The following is a 15,942-nucleotide window of genomic DNA, read 5'->3' on the forward strand; positions in this document are numbered from 1 at the left end:
TTATGATCAATCCTATTAATGCATATGACTAACTAAAGAAACGCTCAGGATATTATTATGCATTTAGCTCATAATGCCCTTGTGGCCGTCACCATCAGCATCCTTGAAGGGGTTCAGCTTGTCAACAAGCGAGATCTTCTTTCCAGTCGCGTCATGCGTGGCATGGTCAGTGGTTGAGGATTTGCCGGCACCGCTGTGGCTGGTGCTAGTGCCAGTTGAGCCGAAGCGGGGCTAAGAATATGGTCAGAATACTGTGAGTAGATAATATGATTTGACGCTAGACTCACCTCAGATTTATTCAGGCCTGAGCTGCCGTGAGTTGCAGTGGTAGGGCTGCCAGAAGTGGTGTAGTTGCTACCAGAAGTCTGGGTGCCGGTAGGGTGAGTTCCGTGCATAATACCTTGGGCGGTGGTGATTGACTTGTCACCTACAGTTTGGTTGTGGGCGATGTTATCGCGGCCAGTAGTCTGGTTATGGGACAGGTTGCCAGTTCCGGTTGTGTTGTTGGCACGAGTGTTAGCAGCCTGAGCTGCAGCAAGGCTTTCGGTGCCGTGCGTACCAGTGGTGTTGTGGGAGCCGAGGGGGTTGTGAGTGCCGGTGGTGTTGTTGTGGCCGTGATGGGTGGCAGCACCAGCGGCGGCAGCGCCGGCAGCAGCGGTAGCAGCCCCGGATCCGGAGTGAGTGTTGTGCTGGTTGACACGTTGGCTCTCGAGACCGGTGTGGCCGAGACCGCGGTCGTTCACGCCGTGGGTGGCAGTCTCATTGTTGTGGTGCTTGTGGGCAGCCAATGCAGCTCCTCCTGCGGCAGCGGTGCCAGCAGCAGTGGTGCCCTTGCCGGGGCCAGAGTGGTGATGGCTGTCAAGGCCGCGCTCGTGCTCGTTCTTGTCCTCGTGGTGCTTGTGAGCGGCAACTGCAGCACCGCCAGCGGCGGCAGTGCCGACGGCTGCCTTGCCGGCCCCGTGGCTGTGGTCATGGCTATGACCAATTCCTGACTGGTGAGCGTTACCGAGATCCTTGTGGTACTTGTCAGGGCAACCCTCAAACTCGTCGTAGCGGTGGTGACGAGGGCCGTCCGTGAGACTTCCCTTCTCCCTGGTGAACTCTTCGAGAGTCTTTACAGGGAGAGTGGTAGCCTCGTGGTGAATAGGCTTGGCGTGGTGTGTCTCGTGAATGGGAATAGTGGTGTGGACAATATGAGGCTGGATAGTATCCTTCTGAATAACAGGCTGGATGTGCTCATGGATATGGTGGTGCACTCTCTCACCAGTGACCGCGGGGGCAGTGGTCGAAGTGTGAGTGGTCTCGTGTGTAGTAGAAGTGTCCTTGAACTTTGCGTGTTCCCGGTCGAGAGTGTCCTTGGTTTCTCTCTCGTTTCCGTGGTCGAAAGTCTTGTGTGCAACCGGAACGATGTTGTGGTGGTGCTTCTCGGGGCTGGGAATTGAGACAATCAGTTGGAAGGCTTTACACAATGTAGATAGCATTGCTTACAGAGTCTCCTGGTGCTTAACAGGCTGAATGGTAGTATGGTGGTGATCTTGGTGAACCTCCTTGTCGACAGCTGTGGTAACTTCCTCGTGGCGATGGGGACGGATCTGCTCCTCGGTCACAGCTCTGTTGACATCTTCATCGACACTGGTCTTGTGGTGACCGTCCTTGGAGATGAAGGAAGAAACGGCTTGCTTAGCTCTATCCATGATTGCGGTTGTTATTTATGTTAGGTGATTATTGGTTGAGTTGTTGTGATTGAATTGTATCGCAAGAGGGTTTTAGGGATGATGAAGTTGCAGTATATATAGGCATCAAGTTGACCAATATTCACTAACCTTCAGGCATCGAAGAAGCATCTGAAAATTGCACAGTCCCTCACCAAAGGAACAAAAACGTCATAAGACATTGAACTTCAGCTGTCCTAGTACTAACGCCGCGTAGAGATTCGCTGAATCTCGAATTCATTCCCCATCGGCGACTGGAATTCCCGTCCAAAGCGGCCAAAGCTAGGGAATCCGATGCAACACGTCATTCAGAGATCATGATGAGCCTGGACTCATCGAAACCAAACGCCTCAAGGTTTGTGCCGAAGAGCTAAACGTTGAAACGGACCATCTGGGGAAGCTGGAATTCGGAGCTACTATTCTGCCACTGACGAGGGTGAGGAACGACTGAGCTGGACAATCTTGGCATGGCGCCTAGCGGTGGATAACATCCAATGTTATCGGAGGAATGAGTCCTGTGAGTTAAGCCTCATTAGTGCGATACGTTGGGCCCCGTTCGACGGAAGAAGGCTTGATCTCAGTTCTCAGGAATCCCGGCGTGGTGGCGCAGACAGGTGTGTCTTGACTAGTCTTGCGCTAGGCTTGGGTAGCTCCAGATGTACGGCGTCATTATGGATGCGGCTATGGCCCGCGTCGTCGGAAATGGATAGTACTGTGGGAATTCCTCACAACGATCGCGGGGTACAGCGAATAATCGAGAGTCAGCAAAGCTTAGAGCAGTTGACCTGTCAATATTTTGGCCATTTGCGCGTGTCAAGGTTCCCAAATTGGCTTTTGCGGTAAGGGAATTCTCCGAGAACAATGATGAGCATTCGCATTGCATACCTATTAGGCAAGGAGTGAGAAGCGGAGCAGGATCCGTTAGAAGTCAAGTTGAAGGCAAGCAAACTTTGGTCATCAGCATTTCCCTCGGCAGCATCGGGGGTAGATCAGCGATGCGTTTGCCTCTCGTGTCTCTTTGCAGACCACTGGCGTCTACTACTACAACGCATTGGGTTGAATAGTCTACACAAGCTCTGGAAACTATGATCCGTACCAATCATGTCTCCCAAGAATGAATAGCTACATTGCTGTAGAAGCTGTTGTGAGAAGTACCTATGTTGCGTCTCAGTGACCGCAACAGTCTCCACCCATGTGAATGAAAGCCTCAGTGTCTTAGAACGAGTCCATTCTGGGAGGCTCTGAAATTGAATCCCCAAATGACGAAATCATTGCATCTCCTTACTTTTGAGCCGGCAAGTTCGAGAGTTGCTAGCCGGTGTCTACGTATATGTAGCGCACAAACTCGTGCTGCAACTGTGGCTGGTCCGGTGGCTGAAGGTGAGGTTGGATCGACGGCCGCTCTGAGTTAATACCCACTCCAGGTTAAGCAGTTACAGTGCTTATTTAGTCGAAAGAAAGGCTTCATTTTTGTTTCCGAGGCGGCTGAAGTAACATTCACGTTCATTGAAAATTCTCAGGAGGATGTGTGTATTTGTGTGTTCATTGTCATGCTGCGTTGACCTGTTCTTGATAGCTTGTGCTCACAGTTCCGAGGTGACGCCAATATCTAGAAGATCTCGATACCTTGTATGCTGCAAGAAGGCCGCAACTACTCTTATTCACACGCTTTTACCTGGAAGCAGCCTTCATTATTCAAACGTACGAGATCTCGATCACAATTTAGCCCGGAAGTCCGAATAAGGCTTGGTGTAACGACGACGGGCCCATCTCTCCGACGAGGGGGTGGGTGGGGGTTCTGAGTTGGTCTACGACAGGGAGGAACGCCAAACTCGAGGCTAGTGCAGAGCAAATTGGAGATCTAGAAACGAGGTTCTAACAAGTGTAATCGTCTTTGGGCACCAAGGATGAGAGGGCACGATGTGCATCACGCGCAAGCACCTACATGCGTTAAGCCGTTTTGATGTCAACTTATGGGATGCAGCTAACACGGAGCATCCGAGCGGCCTAGTGGTGGCTGGATTGCACGTGGCCCTAGCATGGCGAGATTCAATTATTCCATCGGGCTCGTGGGATCTTATTCGATGGCTAGACTAGCTAGTCGAGTACTCTCTCGTAAACCCTCTGCTCAAAACTGCCGACTGAAGCTGTCAAGGACTAGATTCTGGCCATATCAATCGGGGGACACCGGACAGTAAATTGCCCCTTTGTCATAGGTCGTCCATTGTTTGAGCGCTGTGCTCGTAATGAATACCTATACCATGTCCGTTTACGACCATCCTAAAGATGTCCATCGTGATCCTCGAAAAGTTTCCCTTGATGACAAGACGGGACTACTGAACTAGGGAATAGACGTCAAGGCCCCCAAGGTGTATGAGCTTGGGGAGTGTTTTAAGGGTGACGCTTTACTGGGACCAGAATTAGGAACAGAAACGGTCGACAGATTAAGACAAACGACCACGAACGGAACAGATCAATCACACAGTGTGACTGTGTTCGTTGTCCTTGGATTTGAAAGACATCTGATATCCCACAGCATTCCAAAACAGCTCAAGCCCCCGCCTAAAGCTCAAGCGTAACGCCTTTCCTTTTCCTGCCACCTCAAGGGCATAGCTTCTCCAACCGTGCCAAATGCGACATACCCAGTTTCCTCCGAAGGTCTGACATCGCCGATGCAAACTCGCACTCCTTTGATCCTTTTGACCTGACTGGTACCATCCTCCAGTGAGCTCTGTTGGGCTATGTTCACGTGCGGGCTATCTCTCAAGAAGTACGTGGCTCGATCCAGTACGTCAGGTCCTCGTCTGAGACAACTGAAGATGCTAGCTGCAACACCCGAAGCCAGCATAACTGTCGATGCGATGAATAGAATTGAAATCCAGAGTCCGCTGACACGCACTACTAACTCATCCGGTGTTCTCATACCCGTGGTATTTTGAACAATCGTGTTTTCGATTTCCCGGTTGAGGGAATGTACCTGGAAGTTGAAGTCGCCGGTGATGTTGCGTGACGCCACGGAGGCAAGCCAGAAGGTGTTGAGCAGCTGGGAGAATCGCTGTGAAAATACTGCATCTCCTACCTCGTAAATATCAGTTCCATTGTAAGAGCCGATGCCCGGTGCGGAAAAAGGGGCGGCCGGGTGGGTGAAGTAGGTTTCCAAAGGTGAAGGGTATGGTTTGTACCATGCGCCATTCTCCGCCTCCCATGTTGTCAAGGTGACTCGCATGAACGTTGTCATGAATAAGTCAAAAACTCCTGCCGGTGCCATTTTCTGGGATCCTTCCGCAATGGCACCATCCAATACTGTCGTAACTGTCATATTGTCTGGCTTCTCAATCCGTCTAACACGACGGGCGCCACAGAGATCTCCAGTACAAGCCACGTCGACTTTGGCATGCGTCGTTGTAAGTGTACATGTAGCATTAGTCGTTATGCTGTCTTGGGGATAGTAGGAAGTGAATATCAACTTTCTAGGTTCCTTGCTAAAGAGGCCGTGGAATCCGTCGGATTTAATGAGTAAAGTCCTGCCGGTAGTGTAGGCTGCTTCTCGCCCAAGTGTTTTGTTCTTGTATGCGAACCAGCCTACAAGGGACATTGATGCTCCACGCTGAACTGAACAGCCTGCATTCATATAGGCCGTCTCAAAGGTGAAAGAGTAGTTATGCCCCTGGGAGAAGCCACCTTGAGTCGCAATGGGAATTCCCATAATCGCTGACCAAGTCGTATCGGCACCGTCGAGGCTGACATCGTACCAGCCGTAGGCATCGGCTGCCGCTGTTGGCGGATAATATTCGAGCATGGGGATTTTGACGTTGCCGAAGGCATCTCGAGGTCTTGTTTTGATGTCCTCGGGGAAAGACAAGGCCGAGATAAAGGCTCCTTGAATGGAGGGCATTGTGCTGAAACCAGCCGAACTCTGGGCTCCTGAGTGTGGAAACACGGACATGAACTCAAGGTTCTCAAACGCATACGGTTCTGATGCTTGAGACGGTACCACATCGATGATACGTAGAGCTGCTTGTCCTCCGAGAGGAGACATAGCCCAGAGTGCTATGAGGAGTGGTGACAGGATGTTCACACGTCGTAGAGAAAGCGGCGTTGTAACCGCACTGGAGACTGTGCGGCAGCTGAGGAGGTACTCGAGACTGAGAATCGAGACGCCACGTTCCATCTTCCAACCGGCCGCAGCCTTGAGCAGATTGGCGGCAACAGCGGCAAAAACGATGGGGAAGACAGTCGGGCTGTACGTCGCGGCCATACGTAAGGTTGGAACCATTCCCGCGTCGATCGGCCAGTTGTTGTGTTTGAGAGCCATCATGCCGTAAATGATGAAGCATAGGGACGGGATTATGAGAAGAACATCGAGAAGAAACTGCTGGATTGCGCCAGCGGAGTCTCTCTTCCTAATGCTATGTGTCTCTGTGGGAGCGGATGCGGCCTTCTTGTCGCGGCTGCCTTCGCTAATAAGGCTCTCGGCCGGGTCGTTATTCGGGTCATCCGATGCGGGAGATGCGGCATTCGCGGCGTCACTGTCGAAGTTGGCTCCTTCGGTGAAGTTGGAGTCGTGTAAGATATCAGGCATGATGCGCGGCTTTGTTCGGATGGTACACCTATTCGCGTTCCAAGTTTAGTTCGCCCCAACTTGACGGAGGAGAAGCCTTTCGAATAAAACTCGTTGAAAGGGGGAACAACGTTGGGCAAGAGCTGACTTGGGAAGAAGCAACTGTTTGGTGGGCGGATCATTCCTCAGCTGTTCGACGCGACGCTGTGCCGCAATGTTGGAAGCATCGCTGGTCCGCAATCTAAGACAGGCTGTAACGCACCCCGGCTGCCTGCATGCCCATGAGGAAAGGCTACATGGCTGCCTTATCGCGTATGTTGGTCTCACAGTCTTGGCAGCTGAGAATGGTCGTTGGCGAACATGACAGACAAGATCAACGTGTTATATGTTATCTTGCTGCTGACATGTTCGTTAGGATACTCTGTAGGAGTATGGGTGCATCTGATCAAATATTTGCATCTTGAGTATCGCGTCAAATTTGTGAATTTGCGTTTTCTATCTGATAGTTGTGGTCATACTCGGGCATCATGTGAGATAGTCTCTACGAGTCACCCGTCCCTTTTCGATACTGAGGGACGAGCTTACCCCCCAGGTGCAAAAGTTAGAGCAAGTAGTGTGTACGACTGTTCGTATTGGCTTGCTTCGTATAAAGTGAACGACGCAATGAAGTTTCCGCTGATGTTGATTCGGCAATTACCTGTACCCGTCTTGGAATATCTCGACGGCGCGGGGCTCTTCTACGTCGAAAATCAACCCTCTGAGTTGGCTCATCCTCCAAGTCAACTCATGTCGCACCGGACTTCTAAGAACGTGCGAATAGCTTCAGCGATTTTCAGGAAGCACTTGGCTTTTTGCCAACTTTATCTAAGTGGTTATTGTTGCTTCGAAAAAGGGAGCTTCCGAACTGGAAGGCAATTCGATTACCACTCTGCAGACCTTTGTCACATGATCGATGCACTTGACCTGACTGAAACTGAGACTAAAGAGCTGTTAACGTAGCAACTTCTCTTAGACGAAGCCACATCCTTTGTTCCCTACAGAATAGCGACGTTTACGGCAGATCTGATGTTCTGTGCACACAAGTCCGAAGTTCCAAACGGGAATGGACAAAGCTGAAGAAAAAAGGATCTGAGCAGTTGTGCAACAAACGGCGGAGCCTGTTCAACGTCTAGAATTCTTTGATTACTAGTACATTGTTACTTGACAGAGGGCCACTGGACTAATTGCAGCGAATACATATATCCAGGGTATTCTTCCCTGAATCACAACTCGCCAATTCACCCTAGCTCGAAACGTTTCCCTCGACACCTCGAGATTTTCTTTTCTTTCTACGACTTCAGCCAACTTCCTAGGCATTCTTTTCTCGGCACATTATCTTTTCTCTCACAATCCTTTTCCTCGAACAAGAAAGCCCACGATGCTTTCCAACATGAACCAATTTTTTCTTCTCGCTTCGATGCTGGCATCGACGACGTTTGGACACGTTGTCCTCGAGAATCCCAAGCCCTTCAAGTTTGTTGCTGACGGTCCTACTAACCCGATTTCTAGCACAGGTGATGACTTCCCATGCAAGATCCCCTCTGGTGCCAGTTACATCATCGACGGAGCACCTACAGTCATTGCCATTGGCGAGACCTTCGAGGCCACCTTCAAGGGCCAGGCTGTCCACGGAGGCGGCAGCTGCCAGTTCGCCCTCAGTGCCGACGCCAACCCGACAAAGAATTCCAAGTGGATGGTCATCCACTCTATCGAGGGCGGCTGCCCGGCCCGCAACCAAAAGGGTAACCTCGAAGGTCCCAACGAAGATAAGTACCCCTTCAAGATCCCCTCCAGCATCGCACCCGGCGACTACGTCTTTGCCTGGATCTGGCTCGCCAGAGTTGGCGGCCAGCCGGAGTACTACATGAATTGTGCCCCCATCACCGTCACTGGTGGCGCTGGTGGTGCTACGAAGAAGAAGCGTGGACCCATTGCTGATCGTCGCATGTCCCTGGCGAAGCGTGAAGAGTTTCCGGAGCTCTTCATGGCTAACATCGGAGAAGTCGCTGGCGGCTGCACCACCGGAGAGGCTCTCAACGCCCAGGTTCCCATCGCTTTTCCCAACCGCGGCCTCTACTTCGATCGACCCGAGGGCGACAATCTCTACAAGCAGCCCTGTGACGGTAACCCTAATGCCGGAGCCCCTGTTGAGGCTCCGGCTGGCGGCGATGTGCCTGCCGGTAGCATTGCTACGTCTGTTCCGACCTCCAGCATTGTCGACGGCTCATCTCTTTCACCATCGGTCGCAACTGGCTCCTCCGCCATTGCCTCTTCCGTCATTTCGACACAGGAGCCGGCTCCTACACCTGCCGAAACTACCGCTCTCGTCGAGCCTACTGCCCCTATTACACCAACTTCTGCGGCCGAATCTTCTATCCAACCAGCTCCGACGGCTTCTATGATTTCTCCCATCGAGACCCCAGTCCCTACCGACATCGTTCCAACTCCGTTTATCTCTTTCATCACGGTCACAATTACCGCCACCGACTGTGGAGCGTTGGCCACTCCCGGTGCGCCCGTAATTGAGCCCACCGCCGTCCCTACATCCTCGCCTGATTCACCCACACCTGATCCCGACTCCGACGACGACTCTGATTCTGACCCCGAATCTTGCACTGAAGGCTACTTAACCTGCTTGGAGGATGAAACACACTTCGCTACTTGCACTGGCGGCGAGTTGACTGCGCCGCAGCCGATTGCCCCTGGCTTCAAGTGTGCCGCTGGAGAGGGTGAAGGTCTAGACATCTCGCCTATTGGTGGAGAGTATTAGAAGGTTGTCTTAAATAGTGCATAGAATGGATCGTGGTGTCAAGTGCCATATTTTTAGCTCATTTTATCGCAAGCGAAGTTGATTTCACGTGTGCTCTGCTAGCACTTGTGAACTTCCCTCTCCTAACGTGTTGACCAGCTGTGGAACATAAGGTGCATACAATCCGTCTTCATGTAGGTCATACTTGACTGCTGGAATGAGATCATCAATAATTAAGGTGTGTTGCCCTCTACTCAGGTCAATGTGGATGCCTTCTTGTCATTACAGGCCAGACTGTCGCCGATACTTGTGATCGGCCCCACTTTCCACAGACCCGGCGGCCGCTCGGGCAAGGGGGGCCAGTCCGATGTTCTGGTCCGGAAACGAGGCTTGGTCGATGGCAATTCGACTGTCAACTGAAGTCCCATTTGAAAGCGCAAAAGAGGTGCTCTAAGCGCGGCATTTATGTCTAAAAGCGCGTGTCGTTTACTTTATCAGTCATCTGAGGGGCGTCTGTCTGGCGTCTGGATCACAGTCCTCAACCGGGTAGGCCAGTCCCGAAAGGAGTCGGCTGGGGGAGGGTGAAGAGATGCTCACTGGAATAGATCTTTGTGGTTCAGTCTTTCGCGTCTTTAGTGTCGACCCAAAGATTTGATGCGGACAACTCGCATGCAACCCAGTTCCTTATGCTTACTCGATTCCTTGATTCGTGGTGACAGGGTTAGGCGCGCGTCTTTGATCCTTCTAGCCAACATTTTGGCCCTAGCTCATCTGACGCCCGCGTCTAAGTCGCACTGACTTCGGCTACCATGCTGCCGCACCTTCGCAGAGCTAGTAGGGGCTAGACGTCGTACAAGTGAATCAAACTGTCCTTGATATCGAGCCTATCAATTTCGCTCACACGGCTGGCTCGGTAATCATTGTTGGGTACTCTCTTCTGAGCTGCCTAATAATGCGGAGCCTTCCTCATGCACGACGTCAGGAGACAACAGCACTAAAAAAGGCCGTGCTGAGGTCCGCAAGGAGCTCGGGGAATAAAAGCTCGCCTGTCCAGTTGCCGCCTCCCGTCGCCAAGAGAGCGTTCCTGTCGATCAGACCCTATTGTGCCCTGCGAGTAAATCTCGGCAGTGGCAGGCAACAATGAGGAACCCCAATACAAACATCCCAAAGTTCCTTGTTTTGACTGCCTTGAGAACACAGCTAAAGGGTTCCTTGAATAGCCCCCACGATGGTGGAGCAAAGCTGACATGTTTCACGTCTTTGAAATTAGCTTATGGGGCCTCTTGGTGCTTACGGGTTGCATTGATGGCCTCTCTCAAAGGCAGTGCCCTCCCTTACCAACGGCCTCAATAAAGTAGCCGTGGCTTGATTTTAGACTTTGACATGGGTTTCCTAGGCGGTTAAAATCTAAGTTGGGGATCCTTCGCTAGGCACAGAACCAAAGATCCTACCAAAGATCCTATTCTTTGCCAAAGAAGCTCGATCCTTCAACGTGCGATCGACACCGGCCCCCAGAATTCATCTCGACGGAAATCCATTTGCTAGGCATCGCGATTATGGCTAACAGCCTTACCTGGTTCGAGACTCCGGCAGCCATCGCGACCTCACCACCAAAGTCCCTTTCACGTCAACGATCTTCAATTATATTAAGATGTTGCTACTCCTCATCCTCAACTGCCACAAACCAAGACAGCCTCAAGCTTCTAGCAAATCATCACACTCTTTCTCAGGACGATAGTCCTTGCTTTCTCTCTTTCATCATCCTGATACGCCACGGTTTAAACACCAATCATGAAGACTTCTGCCACTCTTTTGGCCTTTGTGGCCGCTTCCAATGCCTCGCCTCTTGGTGTCTCTGTCAAGCGGGATGCCTTTGATAGCAAGGATGCCATGTGCAAAGGATGGGATCTCACAACTCCCGAGGGCGCGGACAAGCTCTGGGAAGATACCTACGCCGGAGCATCTCTTGACCTCTTCATCAAGTCTCAGTGGGGTAAAGTGTTCAACGGTCTTTCTTGCCATGAACTTCAATTCTAATGAAAGTCTTACGGACAGAACACGAGAACTCTTGGGTGAAGAACCTCGAAGACTTAGTCTCAGGTGGCACATCTGGCAAGTCCGGTGCTGCCGGCTGCTCGGCTCTTGGAAACGAGTGCAAGCCGTTGAACGACATGACCTGCGATGCCCAATACGACGCATACGGCAAGACCCCTATCGGCAAGAACTCCTACTGGATCTTCCAAGCAGTCAAGGGCATGCATGCCAAGTTCAACGAGCTGAATCGTCAGCTCACCAAGGAGACTCTCATCAGCGGACTGCAGATTGGTCAGATGGTGACCGACTTCCAAGGAAACCAGGACGACCCTGGCGACGTCCTTGGCTGGCTTTCCGCCGCCGCTTCCATGGGTGGTGCTAGCGGTGGTCTGGTTCCTGGAGCTGTAAGTTTGCCAATCTCTGAGGAGTCTGTGACGTTTTCAGGACTCTTGCTAACGCATTGCTGCGACAGGGAACTGCCATCGCTGGTGGCTTCGGCATGCTCAGCGGCATCTTCTCTGGACTGGCTGCCTCTAACAGCGCCGATGATATCGATCAAGGCTCAATTTCAGCCGCCCTAGCTGACGCTTTCAAGCTGTCACGAGTTATAGCACGCAGCAATAAGCATACGGAGTATAATAAAAGTGGCTTAACTATTAAAATAAAAATAGATAAAAAAAAAGGTCTATATATATAATATCTAAAATAGATACGTAATTTAGTACGTAACGGGTACTTTAGAAAACACGATTACTATCCCTATTACGTAATATACCCCCTAATTACTACTATTAAAGAGCTATTATACTTAAAATAAAATCTTTAAATACTTTTGTAAAAGCCTAATTTAGTTAAATATAAATAAATAAAAAATAAGTATAAGGGATATATATTTTTTAAACCGCGTTTATTATAAATATTTTTATTTATTTAAAATAAATAAAATCCTAACTTAAAATAGTGCGTATTTTATTATTTCTAATATATAAATTACTAAGAGCGAGGCTACTTAGCTACTTTATATATATCTAAATTCTTATAGTATTACTTAATTAAATTTTTTTTTCTTTTTAACCTTTTATAATTATTATAAATACTTTTATTTATTACGCGCGCGCGTTTATATTATTAAATTATTTACTAATTTTATTTTAAATATAAATATCTAATATATTTAAAAATAATAATAAGTTTTATATATTTTTTATAATACTTCTTATATACGTATTATATAGTTTACTAAGAGTTTAAATAAGTAATAATACTAACGAGCCCCTCTAAGTTATTACCCCCCCTTATAATTTCTTATTTATTTATTAAAACCTAGTTACTAAGCTCTCTCTCCCTAACTAAGAGAATATTAAAATTATTAATTAAAATACTAAGGACTTTATTAAATTTAAAGCTCTTTTTAATAACTATAATAAAAGTAATAATAAAATAAATAGTAATAATAAAAGCTTTAATAAGCTTTTACTTATCCCCCCCTTAGAGTTTAAAAATAAAAATAAAACTAATTTAAATAATAAGCCCTCTAAAAAAAGTATATTATATACTTATTATCTTAAGAATTTATATTTAATATTATTTTAAAATTTAAAAAACATAAGGCTAGCTCTTTTTAAAAAAGTAATAAAAAGTAAAAAAGAACGTTAAGAAGCTAAAGTACCCCCTATAATAAATATAATTCTCTTCGCTATTCTAAGCTTATTTAATATATACTTAATCCTTAAAAAGCTTAAAAAAGAGGCTCTTAAGGAATAGGAGATTTAATACTTACTTTATTTTAAAATAGCCTTTTAATATACTAATCTTAAGGATAGTAGTTATTATTTTATAAAAAATAATAACTAATATACGCGCTATTTTAATAGCCGTTTGATTAAAAAGTATATTAATATATTAATTATTTTATAATTAATAACCTAGGCCTTTACCGAGGTTATTATAAATAACGCTCTTTTTTTTATAAATATATTATCCTTTTTTATTATTAAAAAGCGCACTTCTAATTATAATTTTAATAAAATATTACTAAGCTCTATAATATTATTTACTAAATATATAATAATTAAAAAATATATAAGAACTATATTAGCTTTTATATAAAGGACTTCTTTAATATATACCCTTAGTTCTTTTTTATACTTATTATAATCGTTTATAATTAACTTTTTATTATATTACTTATTTTTATATTTTAAGTTATTAACTTAATAGTCGTTGTAACTCTTATACCCCCTATTACCCCCGCTATTCTTAGTTTTATAAACTTTAAAATATATAAAACGCGTTTTTTAATATATATACTAACCCTCTTTTTTAATAACGCTATATTCTTAGTAATTACGTACTTTATAAATTAAGAGTTTAAATAATAAATATAAACCTAGGTTTTATTTTTATATATATATACCCTATAAAATAAAGTTATTTTAAGAGTTTAGGCTTTCGGGCTAAGAGAGGTTTTTATTTTATTTATTTTAAACCTCTAAGCCGTACTCTAAGTTCCGTTTATTATTTATTTTTAAGTATTAAGCTTTTTTAAATATAGCCTAAATTAATTATTTTTAACTATTTTAGCTATTTATAATAGCTTTTTATATATTGTAAAAGTTAAGAAGTATATAAAAATATTTAAACTTAGCTTATAAAAAGTTTTTAATAAGTTTATTTATTAATATATTTTTTATTAATATATAAATAACCTTAAAACTACTTCTAATATACTCTTATCTTAGCTATATATTTTATATATCGATATAATAAAGTTAAATAACTATTTTCTTTCCTTCCCTTATAATAAGTTAAATTATTTACTAATTATTGTAATTAATTAACTATACTTTTCTTAAGTTAAAAATAATATTTTTAAAAAAGTACTTTAAAACTATAATCTCTTTTATAGTTTTTTTAAAATAAAAAAGCTTAGCTTTAGTAATTGATATTATAATTATTATTTAGTATGTTAATTCTTATTTAATTAAGCTATTGAAAAAGAATATTATATATCCTTAAAATAATCGTTATAATACTTTATTATTTATAAAACTAATATCTCTAGCTAAAAATAATAATTACGTACTTAGTATACTATTATAATAAAATATAAAATATCTCGTTATATAGAAATATCGGATATAGTAGTTAATTATTTTAATATAAATTACGCTTAAGTTAGTTAAGAACTATAGTAATTATAAATAAGTAAAAGTAATATCTAATTTAATTATAATAGCTATATAAAGCATACTCCTAACCTTTTCTTAATAACTCTTTATTTCCTTTTTTATTACTTACCCCTCGTTTAGTTTAAACTCTTTTTTAAAAAAAGGGGTAATTAAATATAATAAATCTATAAAATTAAAACACTTAGTAACTTACTTAATATATATATTATAAATAAAATAAACCTTATAAATAATACGGTTTTATAAAATCCGTACTTTAAAAAAGTAATTAATTAGTCTATTCTTTTTAAAATTAATATATTCTTTTACATTATTAATAATCCCCTAAGCTACCTTTTAGTCGTCTTAATAATATAAAATAATAAAATTATTAATATAAAATACTAATATTACTTTTTTATTTATAATTTAGTAAATATAAATCTCTTTATAATTATATATTATATTTATATTACGGAGTATAAAAATAAAAGTTTAGAACTAAAAAATTAATAAATCTTAAAAGTTATATAGAGCGCGTTAGAGTTTATTTACTTTACTAATAACTTTATATTTTTCTAAAAGTTTAATAATTACTAGTTTTTCGCTCTTAAAAAGCGCGTTAAAAAATATATTAATAATATTATATTAGTTTACCTTATGGTCGAGTTAAGTAGCTATTACTATTATAAACCTAAAAGCCTTTATAACGAGCGTTAAAATATACGTATTTTATAAAGGGTTAAGTAGTTATATATCCCCCCTTATATATATACGTACTTTTACCTTATTAACCTTATTATTAACGTTATACTTATAAATATATACCTATTTTAATAAAAATAAAATCCCTTATTTAAGATTATAATTAACCTCTTCTTATATATTAATATCCCTTAGCTTTTTTATTTTTATATTCATAATATCCCTAAGTAACTTTTATAATTATAATAAGAAATATTTAATATTACTAAACTTTTTTAATAAGCTCTAGAAATTAATTTTAATAAGTCGTAGTTTTTAAACTCCTTTAAAGCGCTCTAAATAGGTCTTATAAACTACTCTTTTTACTACTTAATAAAGTATTATATATCCTATACTACTTTCTTTTATAACTTTTTATTAATTAAGTATAAAAATGATAAAAAAAGTAGTTTTAAAAACAGTTAAAATAATTACTATTTTCTATATTTAAATATAAAAACGTTATAAAAATACTATTATTAAAGTATTATAAAAATTTATAGGCCCGGTTTAAACGTCTAAAACCTAATAAAGCTTTATTTAGTATTTAATAAAGTAGTTTTTATAAACTCTATTCTTATATAATAATAAAAATTTATTATAAAGATTCTTTATTAATATCGACTTTAGTATTAAGAATTACTTCCTTATAATTAATACTTCGTTTACTATATATTTTAATATTTTATTAAGAACTATTAAGAATTAAAAACTTAAAAACTTTTATAATATATATAAGCGCTTATAAAAAAAACTATAAACTACGTAAAGCTATTTATAACTTAATTATTATATCCCCTTTTTTACTCTTACCCCTAAGCTTATATAAAGGGGTTATTTTAAAAATTAATAATAATAATAAAACTATATTAACCTTTTTAGCCTTATTTATTATATCCTAAAATACGTTTATTAATTACTTAGCGTCTTAAA

General features: G+C 42.9%; 5 protein-coding genes across 5 annotated transcripts; 3 read left to right on the forward strand and 2 right to left on the reverse strand.

Moving 5' to 3' along the window:
- Nucleotides 1-63: 63 nt before the first annotated feature.
- Nucleotides 64-1,694, reverse strand: CLUP02_12106 (allergen; the record flags this gene model as incomplete). The annotated part of the gene is made up of 3 exons (XM_049291070.1): nucleotides 64-231; nucleotides 288-1,431; nucleotides 1,489-1,694. The coding sequence occupies 3 exons, from the start codon at nucleotides 1,692-1,694 to the stop codon at nucleotides 64-66; spliced, it is 1,518 nt and encodes a 505-aa protein (XP_049148215.1).
- Nucleotides 1,695-4,281: 2,587 nt separating this feature from the next.
- Nucleotides 4,282-6,294, reverse strand: CLUP02_12107 (uncharacterized protein; the record flags this gene model as incomplete). The annotated part of the gene is made up of 1 exon (XM_049291071.1): nucleotides 4,282-6,294. The coding sequence occupies one exon, from the start codon at nucleotides 6,292-6,294 to the stop codon at nucleotides 4,282-4,284; it is 2,013 nt and encodes a 670-aa protein (XP_049148216.1).
- A 1,396-nt stretch (nucleotides 6,295-7,690) lies between these two features.
- Nucleotides 7,691-9,082, forward strand: CLUP02_12108 (endoglucanase; the record flags this gene model as incomplete). Its single annotated transcript, XM_049291072.1, has 1 exon — nucleotides 7,691-9,082. The coding sequence occupies one exon, from the start codon at nucleotides 7,691-7,693 to the stop codon at nucleotides 9,080-9,082; it is 1,392 nt and encodes a 463-aa protein (XP_049148217.1).
- A 1,119-nt stretch (nucleotides 9,083-10,201) lies between these two features.
- On the forward strand, nucleotides 10,202-10,799 carry CLUP02_12109 (uncharacterized protein; the record flags this gene model as incomplete). The annotated part of the gene is made up of 3 exons (XM_049291073.1): nucleotides 10,202-10,292; nucleotides 10,577-10,676; nucleotides 10,751-10,799. 3 exons carry the CDS (start codon nucleotides 10,202-10,204, stop codon nucleotides 10,797-10,799), a joined length of 240 nt encoding a protein of 79 aa, XP_049148218.1.
- A 53-nt stretch (nucleotides 10,800-10,852) lies between these two features.
- Nucleotides 10,853-11,770, forward strand: CLUP02_12110 (uncharacterized protein; the record flags this gene model as incomplete). The annotated part of the gene is made up of 4 exons (XM_049291074.1): nucleotides 10,853-11,054; nucleotides 11,117-11,499; nucleotides 11,568-11,692; nucleotides 11,767-11,770. 4 exons carry the CDS (start codon nucleotides 10,853-10,855, stop codon nucleotides 11,768-11,770), a joined length of 714 nt encoding a protein of 237 aa, XP_049148219.1.
- Between the last annotated feature and the right edge of the window lie 4,172 nt (nucleotides 11,771-15,942).

The sequence above is a fragment of the Colletotrichum lupini genome, chromosome 6, assembly GCF_023278565.1.
Source record: "Colletotrichum lupini chromosome 6, complete sequence".
Classification (NCBI taxonomy): domain Eukaryota; kingdom Fungi; phylum Ascomycota; class Sordariomycetes; order Glomerellales; family Glomerellaceae; genus Colletotrichum; species Colletotrichum lupini.